The sequence below is a fragment of the Heliangelus exortis genome, chromosome Z (genome assembly GCF_036169615.1).
Source record: "Heliangelus exortis chromosome Z, bHelExo1.hap1, whole genome shotgun sequence".
Lineage (NCBI taxonomy): Eukaryota > Metazoa > Chordata > Aves > Apodiformes > Trochilidae > Heliangelus > Heliangelus exortis.
Window position 1 is genome coordinate 68,181,380 of NC_092454.1, and position 22,365 is coordinate 68,203,744.

The 22,365-nt window shown below is 35.8% G+C and overlaps 1 protein-coding gene across 1 annotated transcript in view; it reads right to left on the minus strand.

Annotated features, from left to right (window-relative positions):
• The window catches only part of EDIL3 (EGF like repeats and discoidin domains 3), a 227,626-nt gene that overhangs the window by 129,678 nt on the left and 75,583 nt on the right, over nt 1–22,365 (minus strand). Inside the window, exon 3 of the mRNA XM_071730704.1 lies at nt 4,242–4,271. Coding sequence (XP_071586805.1) covers nt 4,242–4,271 — 30 coding nt within the window. The remainder of the gene's footprint in view (nt 1–4,241; nt 4,272–22,365) is intronic.

Consider the following 22,365-nt stretch of genomic DNA (forward strand, 5'->3'; position numbering starts at 1 on the left):
TTGTGCCCCAAAATGCAGCCTGAGAGCATGCTGTCATAAAAACCATAACACTTAGGACACTGATGTAGTGTGGGCAGTAAATTGAGTTCTCAAGACTAGACCAGATGCATCTTCAAAGTTTGGACTGTGAGAGAGTGAGCAGATGAAGAATCTCACGAACATTTTTGGAAATTTTCCTTTCATTAAACTCGGGACATCTCCTTATTTTCTTTTTTCTTGTACACGAAATCAAGGAAGGGCTGGTGGGTCCAAAACCCCCTTTGAGAAACTTCCCCTTTCATGATATGCACTCACTGAGACCAGAGACAGTCCCTGGGAGGCAGTGGACCTTAGGGAAGCCACAGTATTTCTTCAAAACATTCTAGTAGTCTAAATCAAATTTACTTGTTAATGTGATTAAAAGAAATAATAATTTAAAAAAAACAACAAAACCAACCAAACAACAACAACAAAACAAACAAAAAAAGACAACCACAAGCAAACAAAAAACAACTAACCAAATGAAACAAAGAACCAAACCAGTAGAAAATAAATCAAAACTCCATTATTACTACTGAAATTTAGAGGATGATTGATAGGAAAACTAGTAGGGTCTGTCTTAACAAGTACCTAGGCTATGTTCAGTAAGTCAGGTTTGGAATATCTCTTGGTTAAAATAATATATAACCACTTTTAATTCTTTTTATTTCTCATTTATTTTTTTATGACTGATCTATCATTTCTTACTCTGTAAATAGGCTCTAAGGAATACACTAAGGTGTATATGATACAGAACATCAGGCTCTGCAAATATCAATACAATTTGAGAAATAAGATGCATTAAAATGATCCCGTAAGAATGCATTAATCTATTTATTTCAAAGCAACAATATCTAGTCATATCTTAAAGCACAATCAATATAAACTATGTATTATAAAACATCTGAAGAGCTAGTATTGTTTATTACATTTTAAGATAAAAGTTATTGGTAAATAAATATTTCACCTTATTCATAGTTTTTCCTCTGGAAAAGCTGTAACAAGTAGTATCCTTATAATAAACATTTTAAAATAACTTTATTTACTCTTGCATGTCCTTTGTCACTAAATTTAAAACTGTTTTCCTGCTCTTTATGTAATAATCTGGTTTAGACTTTGGCTTCCACAAGAGCAAAATAGTGCACTTTACTGTTAAAATTTGTACTGTCCTGCTAGGTTGCACTTTCACAGCACCTAATTTAAGCTCCAATCTATCAAACACAAGCTTAAACACGTGCTCACAAAGGCAACAGGTCTACTCTGCGCTGACTTGAAATATTACCTATATATTTCACTGCTTTGTTGAGGAAGATCCAAAAGATACTATGTACACCTGTGGTGAAAGTTAATGTTTCATCTTAGGGAATTTCTAAAATAGTATCTATACTTAAATATAGCATATCTTGACCACAGTCCCATTTCATGCAAAGTACACCTGGGTTATACACTATGGTTACCTTGCAGAAGAATTTAAGATTCAGACATTGCTATTCCAAGTAGAGACTACAGTTGTTTTCTACAGGGTGGAAATTTTCATTTGAATCAGGAAAAAAAAAAAAATCATTAATTTAATTAAAAATCTTCAGATTAACCAAAATTTTTCCAAGAAGGTAATTGTTTAAAATAATTTCCAAAGAATCCAATCAATGTCCTAGAATCAGATAAAGTACCAGAAAGGGTTACTGTCACATTAATTCATGTACTTTTGAAGGTACTTAGTCTTATTTCCTTGCAACATAACTTCTGAGCAGTTGAGATTTATTTGCACAAATGTTTACAAATATGTGTTTTCTCTTCTATTGTAAATCTACCATGTACCATTTATGCCAGAGGCATTTGTTTATCTGTCCAAATCAAAGAATAAAACCACTCTGGTGGCTGTATGTTTGAGTATTTCTTGCTGTTGATTTTTTTTTTTTATTTTTTTTTTTGTGGGAGTATCTATGTGCATAACTGTAGCAGTGAAACTCCCACATGTATACTTTTACTGAAAACAGCCTCCTGTCACGGAATAACTAATATGAAAAGGTCATCAGTATTTCCATTAAGAGATTTCATACAGAAAGTTACACTGCTATAGTTGTTACCACATAAATATCTAGATGCCAACAAACCCTGAAACACAAAGAACTACAACCATTATGTGCAGCTCTCTCAACCAGCCACAAGTAAATGATCTGAGTATGAAACCTATCTGATCAAGACTTGGGGGAAAATATTTGAAAAAATATTAGTGTAAATGATGTTACTGATAAGGCGTAAATTCAAGGAGATTATTAATATTTAGGCATATTCTGTGATGGAACAATGCCTGAAAGACATTAATTGTAAATTATTGGCTGAGATTTGTTGAACATTAGAATTATGTGGAAAAATAAAGCAGTGATACCACAGTAGACTGAAACAAAGCAGTCAGAAGGGATTAAAAACAAATGGATACAAAACCAAACAAGGTCATCTGGCACTCCAAAAGGCAAGGGCTCCTGAGGAACCAAATATGCAATCTGCAGCCTTTTGTGAAACTGCTGAAATTTCAGCTGGTAAGGCTAACAGAGATCTGTAGAAGAGCACATGTGGCCATCTTATAAATTTCACTTTCCTCCATTTACCCATTTTCAGCTGATATATATGGTTAGCTTGGCCAGCTTGCAGCTACAGGCTGACAGGCTGTCATAGAAATGACAGTGATGTGTAAAATGCAAATATCTTCATGAGATGTTCTGCTGGTCTCGACAGGAATGATGGTTTTACAATGTACAAACATAGCAAGATTGCCTGGAACAGTATTCTGATTTATTTATGTATGCGCCTAAACTGTCTACAAAATGTATGTACGAAAAGCAATTCCACAAAGGGGAAAAGGGTGTTTGTATTTTGCCTTTCCTATGTTAAAAAAGAAGAAAAAGAAAAAGAAAAAATATCTCCTTTTGTAACTGATGCTCCTATTTAACAAATAGGTTTTCACTAAGGTAATTTCCAGGAAAAATTCCAGACTGATCTCTTAGAAAACAGTTGAAGGCTGATGCTTAATAATTATATAGTCCTCAGGGGTGTGTTACTAGTACTGTATAGTTTTTTCCTAAATTCTTCCCTTCTCTGTTTTACAGTTTGGGGTTTTTTTGCATCTCAGTGACGCTTTCTTTCCATTCCAGCACTATCTTCATGTTAAAAGCTCCATTTTGCTCCTTTCTGTATTCATTGTTAGTCTTAACTATTCTCCTTCTCTCACATCCTACTCTTGGCTTTGTTCTCCGTCCTTTCATTTATTATTCTCCACCGTCCCCTAATTACTTATATTGCTCCCAAGTTGTAGGTTAGTGTTGTAAACAGTGTTCAATCCTTCCTTGCCATCTTCCTTTCTTCATTGTCTTTCCTTACCTTCATTCCTTTAGTCCTCTGGAGACCTTTCTTCTTTTAACAAGCCACTATAAAGTGACTCCCTATCTATTTAGCTCACTGAGTTTATACAACTCAATGTCATTTCAAATATGTTAAGCTGTTTAGTGGCATTCTTCTTTGGTTCGTTGCTTCCTTTTTCTTTAAATACTCCCAAGCTAATGGATTGCCAATTAATTAGAAATAGTTAATCTTTGCAAAACAATAAACACTATGAGTCTGGTCTCTTGGGGAGCTCCTAAACTAATTTTTATGACTGTGTTGTTAACCATTCCCACTACTTGGCAGCCTGTCAATGGATATAAAAGTTTGCTGAGCAGATATCCAGGCCACTGGATAACGATGCAAAGTCTTTTCTTCGAGCTGGATGCTTCTGCACTTCCTGTCCTTCCCTTCCTTCACTTCTTGTTCCCTGGCTGCACTGTTTTAAGGATGCCAATTGCAGATGATTGAGCTTCACTGGCATAAAGACAGGTAAAAGTCTATCACAAACACTGATTTTAGAAGTCCTAGTTCCTTTTGATATGGTTTGTTTTGTGAGCCTAATGCGCCAACCTAACCAAGAAAGAAGAAAAAAGGAAGGAACATGTGGCAGAAAAGATTTTGTACTCTTACTGGAGAAATGTGTATCCTACTGACTCCAAACTGAGGGGAGAAAAAAAAAAAAGACAAAATGAAGGGGAGAAGACAGAAGACAAAATAACCCAACACTAATATGACTATTTAGCATGTATTATGCACAAAATAAACCTTGTTAAAATGATTTTTAGTAAAGGTAGCTCTCAAGGAATGGCTATGATGCAACTGTAATAATAAATTATTCATACCTGCTGAAGTAGGTTCTTCTTCAATCGAGGCTGTGAAAAAGGGTGCAGGGTGGGTAGGGGGAGGGCAGGGGCAGGGGAGGGTAAGTAGAAAAGAGGAAAAGAGAGAAAATGAGAAAAAATACAGATGAAGAAGTGCAGATAATCCTTATTGTTATATTATTTATATTTTCTTAATATATAAGCAGTATGACATCATAAAAACTTTATTCTATACAGACTGATCAATCTGAGTAACAGGTGTTTCATCTTAGTGGTGAACTAAGTTTTTATTTTTAAAATCACATATTAACCTTTAACTTGGCAAGTAGGATAAGCTTAATACTGATATAGCAATAGTCATCAGAAGCATTTCAATTAACTTCTCTGCAGACAAATTCATTATCATAGCTATCATGGTACAGTAAAGGAGCAGTTCTTAAGGTAAAGCCCCCTAAAAAATCGATGGCAGAACCCAGTTATTCATTTAGCTAATGAAGTCTGTTGTCTCATGACACAGATAACCCAGCTGCTGGCCAGCTGTTAATGACAGGCACAGTGCACATCTTTTTCTTCTCTCTCAATCTTCTGCCCTTTCTGTTCCCTTCAGTTTCTTCCCAGTTTGATGGTGCAGAAAGGCATTAATGATCCTGAAATTAGAGTAGTTAGGGAGCAAACACAGCACTTTTGGGTTTGTTTTCATGGCAGGGTAGATATGTGACCTGGGGTAAGCTGCCCATTGGCAGACCCAATGGACTCCATTTCAGAGGTTTATTGGCTGAGGAAATTCATAAAATCTATATTCTCACACTAGAACCTTTCTTTTTTAGTGACAGATTACCATTAAGTTACCTGAAGTTACAATTATAAAGAACATTTGGCTATAGACGGTTACCCATACATTTTAAAGAAAAAAAGCAAATGTATTCACAGTAAACCTGTATTTGAAAATTAATTCTGTGACTTAGTTATTTCTCTCATAGCAGTCAGTATGTGGTATTTACATGTACAAATCATAAAAATGGTTTTCTCACTGTCATGCAGTTTTCAGTGACATAAAAAAAGCAGCAATCAAATGTTTATCGCTTGGATAATTAAAAGCACCTAGAAGTCTGAGAGGACTCTCCATAAGTGTAAAAAAGAGACTTTACAAAGATACTAAGCACAAATACCCATACTATTATTATTTATATTTTAAGGAGTCTCTTCTACTAGTTGAAATGGCAGCTCCTTATCTTTGATATCTTGCAGAATCAGTTTAATACAAAAAATGCTCCTACAGCCATGGCAAATATTTATCCATCCTGGTGTCTTTAGAGATTGGACCGGGGATGAATGAAGAGATCAAACATTTTCTCAAAGATCAGTGCCATGATTAGTAAAATTAATTCTTTGCCTTCAGTATTGCTCCATGCTTTATGCTGGCAAAAATTAGGATAGGAAAAGGAAGATCTTTCCTCTTTTTGGTGAAGTTTCATCAGACATAGCAGAGGCATTGTCCACAGACACCAACTGCATTTAAGACAAGCTGTAAACCTTGGTTAATTCAATGCAATATTGTGTATGCAACTGCATGTATGGCAATACTGGACACATCAGTTATTTCTAACTGCAAAATAGCATGTTGTCCTTTTGGGGGCTGTCAGATCCAATTGACAGAAAATAATGAATTACTGTCTGAAGCACCAGCAAACCATCTTGTCTCTAACTGGCTTTCTGAGACAAACCTTTGATTTTTATTTATATGTTTTGGTGTTCAGATAACTACTTAAGAAGGCTACATTGCAACACATTGCATTGCAACATGCATAATCTAAAATGGCCTAAACATAAGAATTAATAGGCTAATCTCGCCTTTTTGTAATTCCTCATTTAGTGTCTAGATATGTATTTGAAATAGACTAGCCCATTTTTGAGGTTCATGTAAAGATCACATCATGTTTTTAAATTATTTTTAATTAAATTAAAATATATTATTTTACTGTACATTTACTGAATTTTAGTAAAATGTGTTTGCAGCAGCAGAGGATTTAAGACAATGAAAGAAAGAAGGAAAACTACCGCCCTATTTTTTTAAAAACTGAACTAATCAGGTACATCAACATGACATATGATCCCACAGAAAATAAATTGAGTGTTTAAATATTAATAGCAACAGAATCAGGAAAAACAAACTACAGACTGAGTCAATTCAACATACTGTAATTTCTTATCCAGTGGCAGAGAGTACTACACAAACAGAACAGAACAGGACAGAACAGAACAGAACAGAACAGAACACAAAAATTATATACGAGTTCTGTTATTAAAGGTTAAAATCGCCCAAAATCTGTTAGCTGCACACTTAAAATCTGCTTCAACAACAAAAGATTAAAGGCACTAGTGACTGTGCATTACAACTGGTTAAGCAAAATTGCCCAGTTATACAAAGAATACTCATTCCAGTAACAACTTTTTTTTTTCAGACCGCTATTTGAATAATATTCTTAGACCTATTTACTGCGATGAATACCACCAGCATTAGCAATTCAAAACTGGCTTGTTATTACTCTGAGAGTTGTTTCAGTGGAACTATTCTTCACTTAGGTACACATCTGAATAAAATAGGATAGCTGAATCTCAGCTCAAAACCCTCATTTAGATGCTGAGCCAGTTATGACAATAATGTTACTCTTCTGTTTATTTAAAATTACTGTGCCCTAGACTGGTTGTACTGAGCAGGTGAAGTTCTTTGCTGGCAACTGTAATTCAACAAATAGAAATGTTAAAAGAGAAAAATACTTAAACATAACTGTAAAAAAGCAGATGCTTTTCTCTGTTGCTAACACTAACATGGCTTTGCTATATGCAGTGGAACAAGACAAGAGAGAACACAGTGACGTGAGGTAAAAAATACACCTCACATGAGATATCTTTCTTTTCAGAAATGATACATTTTGCACCTTAATTTGTCATCCATGTAATATTCCTAATTGTTCAGAAAATAATTAAAACAAGTGAAGATACTTTGCATTGATTTTTCTTTTACCTTAATGAATAAAGCCACTGGAAGTCAAGAGTTTATCAGGCACCCTGACACCACCCTTGTAAGAAGCCTTCTCACAGAAGCTGTCAGCATTCTGGAGGTCCTCCACACCTTTCAATTTTGATTAGTTTAGGAGTCAGGCCTATTGATTTTGAGCTGGTTTGTTGGGGTTTTTTTGAGATTTTGTTCACCCAAATATATGGCTTTTCTGAAACACACCTCACCCCTATTTATCCATATGTTCCTCAGAGCAGATTTATTAATTTTCCATCAGAATCAGAGTTCTGTGTTTCCAGAGGATGCTTAGCACCCTCTCCAATGGCTGCATTTCAAAACCAACCAGAACCAGCACCTCCCACAGCAGGAAATAAGAGGGTTTAGGCTCTGGTAAGCTGTGTTAAAATGCAGTCCTTCACTCCTTTTGATTTTTCCTCTTCCATGCTGCAAGCAGATGGCAAAACCTCTTCTTGTGTTACCTTCTTCTACCTGATGTTTCACAAACTCTGGTGCAGATGTACACACTCACATCTCCACTGCATGCTGTTGCAGCCTATCACAGAACCAAGGGTATATATTCATTCAGTGTTTCTCTCATTGCAAATGCAACAAATAATTGGTCAGTTCAGGTCTGAAAAATGTAAATTACTGCTTTGATCCTTGGTCTGAATTCAGTAACACTCTGTTCTTCATAAAAAGGCACAAAGAAACGCAGGGGACAGAGAAAAAGCTGTATGGTGCTCTGAACCACTGAATACAAGCCCCGTAATCTTATCTCTTGTTTGATGATGTGGCACTTTGGTTTAGGATGTCCAGCTGCTCACCATTCTGGATTCCACATAATGGACTTTTTATAGGATTTTTTGTAAGACTGAGGAGGTTTTAAGAGTCTCTCTCATTGGAGATCTCCAAACACCATCCTGACACGCTCCTGGGCAGCAAGCTCTGGGTCACCCTGCTTGAGCCAAGAGGATTGAGCAAATTGGTCTAGTGGGAGGTGTCCCTGTCCATGCAGGGGAGTTGGAACCAGATGATCTTTAAGGTCCTTTCTGACCTAAACTGTTCTATGATTCCATAATTCTATGACTCAGCTGGAGGACCTCCCTTGGAAGCTCAGCTCTGCTTCTGTGAATTGTGTTGTGCTTAAAGAACAATTAACAGAATGGCTGTGTAAGAGGAGAGAAATAAGGTGTATTTCTACAGCTACCCAACACGTTTCCTTTATATATTTGCACCTTTCAGTCTCTTATGTATTTTAGAACATGTTGACTTATAATATAATTGCTGAAAAACATTACATTTAAATTTAACTAGAACGAGAGTGATGGGAAAATTCTTACTGCTTCCCTAGTCTTAATTTCTAACGTTCAAGGTAAATACATTTAAGTGCTCTAAGTGTATGCTTCTGGAGATGTGAGAAAATGATAAGCACATACATACCTGGGGGAACTGCTGAAAATGCCTTTATTGGAATGTTATTGATTTTTCACTACAGTTAAGTGCACTAAGAAAAAAAAAATTACTATTTGTCTTCTCCATCATTAAACAATCTTTTGTTGTTTTTTTTCTCACACCCTCTAATAAAAAATATTAGTACATAGTAAGCAGAAGTGAAAAACCTTATATTTGGGTCAACCAAAACTTTCATGCTTGTAGTGAAATATCTCATATTAATTTCAACCCTTTTAAAGAACTAAATAAAACCCATTAATGTATTTTCATGAATATTTCCTGAAGTTTTAGGTTAAATCTTTTACTGTTAGTTTGGGGTTAAAAATATGTATTAGTTTTTAAAATAAAAATTTCCTTCTGAGTTTAAATCACATTCATGGATAATTTGCATGGCTGTCATGGTATTTTCCAGTTAATCATAAAACAAATAAAAAATTGAGGTTTAAAGATGGGCAATCTAAACATCTATAATACTAAAAGATGCAGCTTTATTCCGTTTTCAAATGTTCAACTTAAATGGCATTATTTGAAATAAAATAATTTCTAATACTAAAATAAACTTGAAATTACTTCACTGACTTAACTAACAGACAAAAACTGATCCTGCAATATTTTGTGCCCCCCAAAACCTCTTTTTCCTCTCCTAAACCTTTTAGTCACTAGGAATTTATGATGACTTCACTGAACAGAAAAAAAATCCCCTTAAAGAAATTCTCTAGAATATTAAATTTTAAATTATGTATTTTGAAGTCCATGTTAATTGCACTGTACAGGATTCTGCAAGAGCTTTCTACATCAAAGATTATTATGACTAAATACAAGACATATTAAAAAAATAGACATTAAAAATTGAAGTAATTATTCATCTTGTGAGCAGATGATTTTAGTTCACAAATGTTCCATGGTTTAACCTGTTGAATTTTAAGGACAAAATGACATGCTATAGAAAAAAAGAAAACAAAATGTATGTCTTCCTATTATAGGCTGTTAAAGCAAAACGACCAACTTCTACCTGCAGTCAATGACTAAAGAGAAAAATCCAATATTTGACTGAATTTCCTTCAATTATGCATCTCCTTATTGATTCTTTGCACCACACAAAAGGCTTTACATAAAATCCACTTTATAAATGTAAAAGTGACAGACTGAATTTATTGTCTCCTGGTGACCTGGAATAAATCAATCAAATACACATTTATATTGTCTTCCACTGCGTGTGCTTTTTTTACTGTACTATCTTGCAGTTTGACAATTTTCTTAATGGCCCATCATACTACTAAGGGGATTCAGACCTGTATAGTGCAGATATAAACTTCACTGAAACCACCAGAGTTTAGTCTAGCCAGGATCAAATCTGAGTTTACAACTCCAGGGCAATTAATTCCTCTGCAAACACATCAAGCTTTCCCAGAAAAAAGTGATAATGCAAATTCTGCTCCTATTTTGCCATGGCAAGGGCACACTTCAGTGAGTGAGAGGCTTAATCACATTCTTGCTGGTTTCTGAAACATACTGTAGTGCAAAAATCCTTCACTCCACACGTGGCCTCTCAAGTCTTTGGAAGGTCAGAAGTTGCAGGTCCATAGCTGGCCACTGCATGTCAAGGCAGTCAATCAGGCTATAGAAAGGGGGTTTAATATTTTTTTTTTTTATAGAATATGCTCCTCAGGAGAGAGGACAGCTCAATTTAATGAGCCTTCTTTTCCCTCAGATAGACTTATACCTGATTTATTGGGAAACCTAAAAAGTAGCAGTCAGTCTGGTGGACTGAGGGATTTCGTAAAAACTAAGGAATGGCAGATGTTTGATTCCTAATAACATTAGGAGGAAATAAATGAATGGTAAATCTATGTCATCCATAAAAATGATTGGTTCAGTTACTGAACCAGTAAACTGAAAATAAGCAAAGCAAACCATGTTCTGTTTATGCTTCCACTCCTTCATCTTCTAAAAGTCCTTTTACCTTTCTTTTACTTTAATCTTGGAGCCTTTAAATGGCAGTCCTTAACTGTTTTCTGTTTTATTTGTTCTGTTGTGCTTAGTGACAAGAGGGATGTCAGTTTTATTTTAAAATAAAATTCCTAATTACTTTTCAAAAAAACTCCTGAAGAAAAGAAAATCTTGCAAATAAGATTTTATTTTACTTGACATAAACTTTCTTGGTTGTTTGCTTGTTTGTTTGTTTGTTTTTTCTGTATGAGTTGTATGTCGTCAAATATGATATTCTGCAAATAAGTGCCTGAAATTGTTGGGATTACTACTGTGGTTTGGGGATTTTTTTCCAACCTATGTTGTTATTGACAGAAATTCTTTAGGTTGTTTATTATCAAACTTCCTCCAGTTCTCTTATGCCAAACCAGATGAATAATGTTCTTATAACCCACACATACTTATGTTCTGCAACAACTCTTCCAAGAATGAACCTGTTATTTGCTGATTCACTTCAATAAAAATAGATTTGCAGGTTTCCACCACTTCATATCATTATACTAAATTTCTCTTTCCTTCATCTTTTAAATTGACACTATGACAGTTGTACCTGGTGTTATGGTAACTGAAGATACAACCAGACCCACAAGGAGTCTCAGGAACACCTTCCAAAACCATGATGGAGATGGTCAGAATAATCCAGAAATACTTATAATTTCTCACCCAGATTTGTTCTGGGCACACTATTCTGGGTAGAAGCCAGTACTAATAATTGTTTTAAAATAATTCCTACTGTTACCTAGGGTAAAAGCAGAACTCTCAGTTTATCCTTGGCATAAGGCTGCTGACCAGTTCTAGCATGTTACAAAATACTATGGGGCTTCCCACAGCTCATCCTTTTGTCCATCAACGTTACTACTCGAATAGTTATGGGAAACATTATTTCTATATTGAGCCTCTCTCTGGATGCTTATCACTCTGAATTACACAACCTTACACTTTGTTTAAATGCACACACACACACTCTCTTCCTTTTCAAACCTGGCACCACTGTTGATATTGTACTCAGCACCATCCTATGCACAGCTTCCAATACCCATGACAACAATTCTGCTGTGTGAAAAATTAATGCATTTTCTTGCTCAGTGGCTTTCTCATCAGCAATCTGTATTTTACTACTGGTCAAAGAATTATTTTGCTGTGTGTTGTATACTCCATTTTCCATCATCTTACACCTTTTTATTATTAGCAGTAAATATTGCAGTAAATGTGATTCCTGAATTGAAAGACATAACAAATCTTAAACAACAACAACAACAACAACAACAAAAAAAAACAACAAAAAAACAAACAAAAGAATTACTTTCCTGCTTCTTATACTACTGTTAAGATATATTTGAATTAAGGTAATCAGTTCTTCTGTCTAGATTTCAGCAAAGGCTTTAAAGTGTCAAAGAAAGAGAAAATTAACACCTCAGAAATGGTAACAGAACATGAAATAACCAGAAATAAGTGTTAGGGAGTTCTGTTACCCAGGCAATACAAACAGCTAAGCAATATTTATGTATAGAGAATAAATTTGATACTGAAAATCTTTTTGTTTTCCTTTTAAATACATCGTGCTGAAAAAGGTAAGGAAGTTCATTAAATTGGAGACAAGTGCCTCAAAACATGAAGTGATGTTGCTAGATGAATGTACAACTGTATATTGTGCCACAGCAGTAATCATGTAAATTACCCTGAAATACGTGTAATCAAAACAATGGCATTTTCTAGCTACTTTTAGAGCAAACACTGCCAACAAGCTAGGCTTGTTTCACCTCAAATTCCCTACTCTAAAAATCCCCCTTCTGTTCTGTGGATGTCACATTTGTAAGCTTCCTGAGAAAATACAAGGCTTTATTCTGACCCTTTGGACCTTGTGCAGCAAGACTTGGGTGTGATAGCACACTGTGAATTACAAGAGGTCAAAGTATACATCCTAGTGGTCTGTTCTGGTCCTAATTTTCATGAATCCTAATAGCAAATCAGAAAACCAACTCAGCTCAGGTTGCACCCTGAGTATTAGTTTTAAATGCAATGGTGTACATTTATTAAAATATATACATAAAAGTAATAAAAAAAAATAAATTAAAACACCTAATATGAATGCACTTCAGGTTTTTCGAAAATGTTTAAATTCTCATTTACTAAAAACAGCTTCTTTCATAGGTATATTTACATAAATAGTAGGGCATGATTTTGTTTGCCATACAATCCTATAAACTGAGCGTATTTTTCTACTTTCCCTGAAGCATGACACCTGTATGCTCAGCTCTTCTGTCACCCTTTTGTCCAAATGAAGGGTTTGAGGACCTTTCTCTAGGTTGCTCAACTTTCCTGTGTTGCTAAAGAGCTGAAATGTCCTACAGATGACACAGACCTACAGATTACACATTCCACTTATCAGCAAAATTTAACCTTCCTGAATTTTCACTTGAACTGCTGAATCACTTCCCTCCCCTTCTGTTATGCTACTACTCAGCTGCCTTGCTAGGCCATTTTGATTCCTTTTAATCATTCTCCCTTCATCACTTCATCTCCCTCCATCAGCCACTGTGTTTCATGTACCACATGCTGGCTAATGACATGAAAAAAATTCTGTGTTTATAAAAACTAAATTGTCTCCTCCCTATCCAAATAAGATAGATCAGACCATAACAATAAAACTATATTTGTTAGTTGGCACTCACAAGTCCCATTTCTTCCTATCTGCTCAACCAGTAGAGTTCTCAGCTTCTGCCTATCCAACCAAGCTAAGTGACTTCAAAACAAAAAATGTAGCTTTCTGCTTGTGTAGGATCATCACATATCTCACAGGACAAACAGCCCTATAGAGATGAAGTAGACAAAACTTGCTAAGAAGAGCAGAACAGGGCTGTGATTTAGGGCTGCCAAGTCAAAGAAGAACAGTGGAGCTTCTATGGGCAATTTTTGAATTAAGAGAGCTCATAAGAAACATGGACACAATGCTGTTTGTTTCAGGCAGAGCATGAAATTAAAATCAGTGGCAAATTAAATTATATAAAAAATGTGTCATTTAATTTGATACTGACTAGCCAGATTATTTTTTTCCTAAACAGGGGTCAGCATTTTCTCTAAAGTATTGCTATCAATTTAATTTCAACAGGACCAAACAAGAACTGTGCACTTCAGTTTTCTGTATTTAACTCTAAGATGTATGAAGGAAATGCTCTACACATCCAAATTCCAAACCTCATCAAGATTCACAGACTGCTAGTTTAATATTCACACTCCTTACTTTAAGAAACTTTTTGTTCCAGAGTTTTGGGCATTCATATATTCAGCTGAAATGCCTGGAATATAATTATTCTATTTAAATTTTTATTACTGATTCTTTGAAAGTGCTCAGGTCTCATCTTCCACCCTCAGAGAGCAAGTGTTGAACATACTAGTGTTTTGGAAGTATCTACAGCTTTCAATCAGATTGTTATTTTAATTGCTTTGTTTATGCTACATTGGTCAGGGTCTGTTGTTTTAATATAACTAAGGCTGATCCAAATGACACCACCAGTGAGGACAAAGTTAATCCACTACTTGCTTTTGTTGCTGACTTAGGCTAATGTATTGTTCAGCTATGAGCTAATGACTCATGCAGATGTTTCTTATTTCATGCTAGGAAAAGCAGAAGCTGAAATTAAATATTTTCTTTTTATAACCATTATAGTTCCCCTTAAAAATTATAGCACATTCAGTCATATTTTTGAATAAATCAAGTGACACTGACAACGTAGTTTTCCTATCTGCAAAAATTAATCTTACTGGACCAAATTCTGGCCTCATTAGTCTCCTCATAATGAATAATAAAACTGATGATTAAAAAGTTGACCTGCCTAAGAAGGAGAGGAAAGTAATAAGAATTTTTAATCAAGATGTATCTCTCTCTCTTTCAACAAGAGCACGTTTGTAATTAAATATGTTGGCATGTCTCTATCTTCATATTACTTCACACTGTTGCTGCTCCCACCTTACTTACACATGGAGAACCCCCAAAAGACATCTTCAAGAATGCCTTTTGATTTTGAAATCAACTGCTTTATAGTTCTAGAGAAGATTCATCTGACTCACTGAGTTTTAGCTGTTTAAAAATATCTTCCTTACCTCTTTCCCTGGGCTATAAGACCTGATTTACACGAATGATACAAGTTCTGATCTTACCACTGCCTGTGCATGCACATCTTCTGTCAGCACAGGGGTGGAATAACTTCTCAGGACATATACTCAGGCATATCTATGTAGCCAAGAATCCTTACTAGTGATGACAGCTCTCTCTGCCACAGTAGCACTCTCATGAGTTCATCCTATTTCAACAGCAGAAAGATGGTGAATATAGTAGAAGGACTCATCTACAAGAATAGGGTTTTTGTGTGCAGAACTTAAAACAAGAAGTGGTTTTGAATATGTGAAAATCATGTGGTTTGGGGTTTATGACGTCTTTTAAACAAAATCATGTGGTTTAGACATGATGCTTAGACAAGCATCTTCCACTGAGGCCCCAAAAACCTAATGTCTGTATGCACTGTAGATTTTCACACAGAGAATCTCATTTTCTCCTTAATTAAATGCAACCTGGTTTTTTTGTGCATAAACATCTTGGAACTGAGCCTTTCACTCTTCCTAGACTTTGAGTCACTGCGTTTGGTGAATAAACTAGGAAATAAACATTTTTAATTTATGCATATATTACTATCACATTGTAAGAGAGCTTAGCAGAAAAGATCTGTTTGCCTGCTCTGGTGCATTTCTAATGATTTATGGGCTTTTCTTCAGCTATGCCTTTTCCTGGCACTTGCCATTCACTGCATCTCCTGGCATGCTGTCTCTGCCTTTGTCCATCAGACATGCTGACAAAGCACATGACTGTTCACTGCATCTCAATGGAAAGTCTTACAAAAATCCCAACAGCAAAACCTCCAGCAGGAAGAACCATCGGATGTTGCAGTTGAAGGTCTTTGCAGACACCCTCTTTGGCCTCCCCATTGCAGCCTCTCAAGGCAGTGTCTCTCTTCTGTCATTTCTCAGGAAATGAAGCAATGTGTCAAACTGCTGGAAGCCACAAGACTCCAGCTCAGAAGCTAACCTAGTTCAATTTTCTTACAGATTTTATGCCTTCTATCAAGAAACACAGGTATTTTTGCAGAATAAAGTAGTGAAATAGTCCAACTTACCGAGCACATGCCCCTTCTTCCTGGTGAAATCAAATTGTAAATTAAGAAAGGCTTGCATGAAAGATTCTTTTAAGCACCCTAACATCTGAGAATTGGATGTTTTTCTTTTTTCCAGCCCCAAAACTCTTGATTTTCTCTCACTGTATATGCAGTGCTCTCTTTGCTTGAGATCTTACAGCAACACCTTCATGTGTTTGTATCAAACCTCTCCTCAAACACCTCAGATCAGTGAAAAAAAGGAAGAATTAGGACATTTCTTGTTTGGGCTTTTCCCCACTGGTGCTGATGCATAGCCAATTCTTTCAGATTTAAATATGCATTGGAAGCTGCAGTTGCTTCCAGATGAGTTTGAAATGAGACCAGGTTATTGTCAGCAAATGTTCCTCCTAAAGTTTAACGTTACAAACAGAAGCCCATGAAAAGACCAAAAGGAAAACAAAATAAAACAAACCAAGAAGTCCAATATTCACAATCTGCATATAGACATAATCTCTAAAACCTTTTGGACACTGCATTATTTGTTCATCTTTTGCACACAGTTTCTTATACAGCCTCTGTTCCTTTTTCACAACAAACCATTTCAGCTTTAATAGTCACTAGTAAGTGTCTCAAAATGATTCCTATTGTTTGTACTTCAAAAAACTTAATACATATGAGAAACTACTCATACTGCATTTGCGAAAAAAAAAAATTCCTTTTTGTTTGAAAAATACACTTTGCATGAACTGGCTTCTACACCTTGGCAGACCTGTAACACTGGTGTTGCAATTTATGCTAAAGCCCACAGATCCTTTGATACAGTGAAGAAACCAGGAATTTTCTAAGATACTATAGCAGCACTTGGGTTATTGATTTGCCATAGAGTTATTTAGCAGAACCAATTCAATTGTGGATAGTGCTGTAAGTCTTTTTCCTCAGTATACAAATTCAAATGAGTGAACAATTTTGCACATCAAGGGCATCACTCTGCAAACAATCATAGAACCATTAAGGTTGGAAAAGACCTCTAAGATCATCAAGTCCAACCACCAACCCAACATTACCATGCCAACTAAACCATGTCCTGAAGTGCCATGAATGCATGTTTTTTTTTAACAGCTCAGGGGATGGTGACTCCACCAGTTCCCTGGGCTGCCTGTTTCAGTGTTTGATAACCTTTTCAGTGAAGAAGTTGAATATCCAGTCTAAACTTCCCATGGCTGCTTCCTCTCATTCTGTTAACTGGGAGAAGAGGCCAACCCCCACCTCACTACAACCTTTCAGGTAGCTGAGAGAGAAAGTCCCCCTTGGCATCCTCTTCATACTAATCAATCCCAATTCCCCCAGCTGCATCTCACAAGACTTGTTCTCTACCCCTTTGTTGCCTTTCTTTGGATGTGCTCCAGCATCTTGATGTCCTTTGTGTAGTGAGGGGCCCAGAACTGAACACAGTAATCAAAGTACAGCCTCAGCAGTCCCAAATACAGGGGCACTATCACTTTTCTTCTGCTGGCCACACTATTGTTGATACAGGCCAGGATGCTCTTGGCCATCTGGGCACTCATACTCAGCAATTGCAACCAGCACACCCAGGTCCTTTTCTGCCAGGCAGCTTTCCAGCCACTCTCCTTCAACCCTGTAGCACTGTCTGGAGTTGCTCTGGCTCAAGTGCACTGACACTTGGCCTTGTTGAACCTCATACAGCTGACACTGGCCTGTCAAGCCAGACTGCTCAGGTGCCTCTGCAGAGCCTTTCTACTCTCAGACAGATCAATAATCATCCTCAATTTAGTGTCATCTGTAAGCTTACTGAGGGTGCACTCAATCCCCTCATCCAGATCACTGATAAAGATTAAATACACAGAGACCTCCATGGACAAAAGAAATCTTACTTCCATCCAGTTTTTGTTTTTACCATAAAAGACACCAGGCTCCAGGAAACTGTTAAGTATGCCTAGAAGAAAAACAAACTTTAAGGAAGCTGATTTTTTAACTCTCTAGTTTTCCTGCACCTTGATCTAGAAAGAACTGTAGAGCATAGTCAACAGAGCCAAACAGTTGTTGCTGTTCAAAACCATGAGGAACATAATAGCTGAGATTTAGAGAAAGCACCCTGGAATTTACAAGGACTTTCCCTCTGAAGTAGAAGCTCTGAATCTACACACATGCACACTGGTCCAAACACCATCATCCTAAGTGAAGGATTTTATATGGAACAAATAGCTGTACACTCTACTTCTAATCATGTTCTTTTTGGTGAGCTGAAGGAATCACAAATGACAGTTCCAAATATTTACACCAATTTTGCATGAAGAGACATGAACTGAGTAACATCAAAAATTCCAAGGAAGCTGAGGTGTGGCTTCATCAAATCATGTAGCTTCAATACTACTTCACACTTTTTAGTTTCAAAAAGACAAGCCCATGACCAAGTCAAACCCTTGCAGCTGCTTCTCCAGACTTCAGAATTGCCTGTAAATTGAATTCCACTGCAAGTGGAATCAGTCTAATGCATGATTAAAATGAAAATGGTATGGGTGACGGGAGAGTTTGTACCTCAAAATAATATTCTAACAATATAGATATAGCCAGAGAGGAACAGCTGAAAATATCAATTTTAATCTCATTGATAACGTAGGAAGTAATATATTAATTCTCCTAACTCATGATGCAATAGTAATTCCTAAGCAGGTGTTCAGCTCAAGTAATAAATTTGAAATATTAAATATGCAATCATAATTTAGCACTAAGTCTCATGCCCTAATAATTTTGGTCATTAATATAATACCATAAACATGACTGGATTATTATTAATCATTATTTCATAGTGCCATCAAATTGAGAAACCTGCACACCCGTGTACAGCAGGAAAAAGAATCCCAGCACCTGTAAATGAAATTATTCATATGTGTCATACAGTCAGCAGTTCACTCAAGTCCTCTTTATCCATTCTGGCTCCAAACTGCAAACAAAGGAAAAAAGATGCCTGACTCATCTTGTCATAAAATAGCTAAAGAGTGAAAACTCATGCTGAATAACATCCAGTGCCACACTGAAGTGGCTGCACTTCTCCCCAGTGTGTACCAAGATCCAGATGCCAGCATGTGCATGGGAAGATGAGCCTGTGGTATATAATGTCTTTTCACTCCCAAAACAACCATCCCATATAATTAACTAGGTAAACACAGGAAGATGAAGCAGCAGTGGGGTCCTTCACACTGGTTATTAACAGCTGATATGAGCTGGTGTAGCTAAGGTATGTCACACTAAAGAGTAACACATCTAGACAAAAAGCTGTCCCAGAATGCTGAGACATCTCTCAGATGGTTCTCTATAAGCCAGAAGGAGCTGGAATACAGTAGCACTATTTCAGTTCATCCATTATCCAGATTACTCAAATATCTCACTAATTTACGCTAAAGAGTTATCAAATCAAAGTGTTTCTCTGAGAACTGAAAGAACGTTTTTTCTTTCTGATAGTTTTATGGATAATTTTCATAGAATTTTTACAAGGAACTTAGATCTTTCAAATTCTGATTCTTATTCTACTAGGTTATCTCACATAATATCCTCGTTTTGTTTGCTTCTTTCAATAAGTCTTGGATTTGTTCAGTAACCTAATAGGAAGAACTTTCAACAATAAACTGATTAGGAAGTTCCTGTAATTACATCTCTATTTGAAAACAAAACAAACCAAACAAAAAACAAACAACAACAAACCAAACCAATTAAGAGCTAAAACTTTGAAACTTTCAGTTATCCAGGTCAAATGAGACTCCTTTGCTGAAAACAAAACAAAAAAAAAAAACCCCAAAAATAAACCCACAAAAACCCAAACAAAACCAAAAAAACCGACAAAAAACAAACCCCATGAAACCTCATCTGTTGTATGCCAGCACAATTCTTCTACATACAGTTTATTTGTGCCCACTTCTACCAACATTTTCCATTTGACATACTTAAGAACAAAGTATGCTTGTTCAGACAATACTAGCTATATATATTCCAATTTAAAATCTTAACAAGTTTCTTTAGTATTGTGGAACTGCACCAAAAAAAAAAAAAAAAAGCTATAAGAGTAGAGAAGGTACATTATTCCATGCTGCTTTAAAGACCTAAGAGAATTCTGCATCTGAAATGGCATGCTGAACAGCAAATATCAGATCTTTCACCCTAAAGCAATAGACTTAGCAGAGATTTTAAATGGAGTGAGCATACAAAGGCAATAGATCCCACAAAGTTAGAGTGGAAGGAAGTTTCTGATCTATGAATAGCAGCTTTTCCCAGTTAGAAAGATAAAATTGATTCAGAGAAGAAACTGAGAACTCTTATTCTTCTGCTTCTGGCAGAAGAAGAGAGAATTTATTACTGAGGAAAAGAAAAAGGGTTATTGCATCTCTACAGAATCAAAAAAGATTTCCTTAATTTCTTATTTTAAATATAAGTAAATAAACATGGGGCAAAAAAAGGTAAGCAAAAATTATAAGTCATGATGAATTTTGCTTTGCTTAATGAGCCCTTTATATTGTTTTGCAAAAATCATCTGGAAAATAACTTAGAGGCAAAGAAAGAAATAACAATAATGTCCATCTGTCTCTGTGTTTCAATATTTAGCTTGTAATTTTTGTTTCTGGAATGGCACTGCATTTAGAACTTGAATTAACCTGACTGTTTTTGCTTAAGAAGTCTAAAATCTTCTAATTTGAATCTCCTAGGATGCCAGAATTATTGTATCATTAAAGACCAATTTGCCTTTTCAGCTAAAGAATCAGCTTCCTTCTGGTATTTTTATTTTAGTAAGTTGTTACCATGCTGTTAAGTCACATCCTTCTGCATAGACAACTGTCTATATAAAACAGGAACACAAAAAGGAGCAGTACTTTAAGTACAATCATTCTTAATTATAAATTTTATGACAAATGAGGTTGTATTGTCTCTTCAAAGAGAGCAGTTCTACTTAGTTTACAGTAGCCAGGAAAATAAAAGCATAAGAAAGTAAATCTATAAAACTACAAGCCCATTTCTAACAATACAAAAAGTGATTAACCTCTGAGTCTTATTGATAATTCTTAATGACTGGTGGGTTTTAAAAGTATAAAAGTTCTGCAATTCTTCATTTCTTAAGAGCCAGAGAAGAACATTCAGATTGTTAAACTAGTATTTGGCAAAGATAATGGCATACACACAAAAATGATCTAATACAGAGAACTCTCTTAAGGTCAATAACAATCTACCTGTAATTGAAAAAAGAAGATATGAACGTTATATGTATTTCTAAACACACAAAAAAAACCCCAAAACCAACAAACAAATGTGGTGAGACCTATTTTAAACACTTGGCTCTTCAACCTTATATAGAACTAAAGAGTCCATAACAGGCCCAAGTCTGTGCTGGCACTGATGAACAAACTCTGCAGGAAACACCATAGCCTCACAAAAAACTGTATCTCTCCAGATCTTTCCTCATCAGCAAAAAATCACTGAAGAACAAAGTCAACAAAATATAGTACTTAACTAAAAACAGCCTATCATGTCAGCAAATCTCACAGGCACCTGGACTACTTCAGGGGTATTTATGGATGTGAAATGGTCATGAAGTTATGTACCAGAGTATTTGTTCTATTAGATCTCAACATGTCATATACTGGATTCAGCTGTTCTAATCTGCCACAGCTGCTGCCCACTGAGACCTCTTTCTTTCGAAGTGTTTGAATTATTTGCAGTCTTCTTTTTCAAGACAATGGAAGAGAATGTATCCAAAGAGCAATTTCCTTGGCTCTTAACATAAGCTCTCCATGGGTTTTGATCATCTGGCAAAAAATAATTGGCTAATTCAACCTACTTGATTGGAGACATTTTAAAACATACCAGGCCATGAATACATGACATTATCAGGGAAACTTAATTTTTTCTGTTCCTTCTTCTGTCTCTTCTTTACCCCTTAAAGTAGGGAAAAAGTCCTGGATGCTTCCCTTCCAGTATACACATCCTGGGCAGGTCTGATTTACAGAATGCCAAGCCTTGTTTCTGGATCACCATGCCCTTAGCAGACTCCATATGCTTGGAATTTCCAGCTAAATAGTTGAAAGTCCACACTGTACCATTTTGTGATATTTTCTTATGGACTACATGGATGCTTTTCTGAACATCTTTGTATGCAAGGCTTGGCATCAGTGTCAGAACTTTTAATCAAAATACGATGTACTACAGAGAGCTTCATCACTCCAATTGGAAACAGGGGCTGAGTAAGTGTTTTGCAGACCAGCCTATGCTCACAGAACTTATTTATCTTTGTAAGGTCTCATTCTGAGCAGTAGCTCTGGCAACAAGAGCCTGGATGATTTTTGTTTGTCTTTTTAATTAGACTAAAATGCATAAAATCTTTCTCAATATGTTCCACTGCTCTTTTGTCAAATGCTGTAGCATATGACTACAACTACGCATTCCTTGCCAGTTTAGTTTGTGCTTTCAAAAAACAAATTTTTAAACAGAAAAAAAAAAAAAAAAAAGAAAAGAAAAAAAGAAAAAAAAGAAAAAA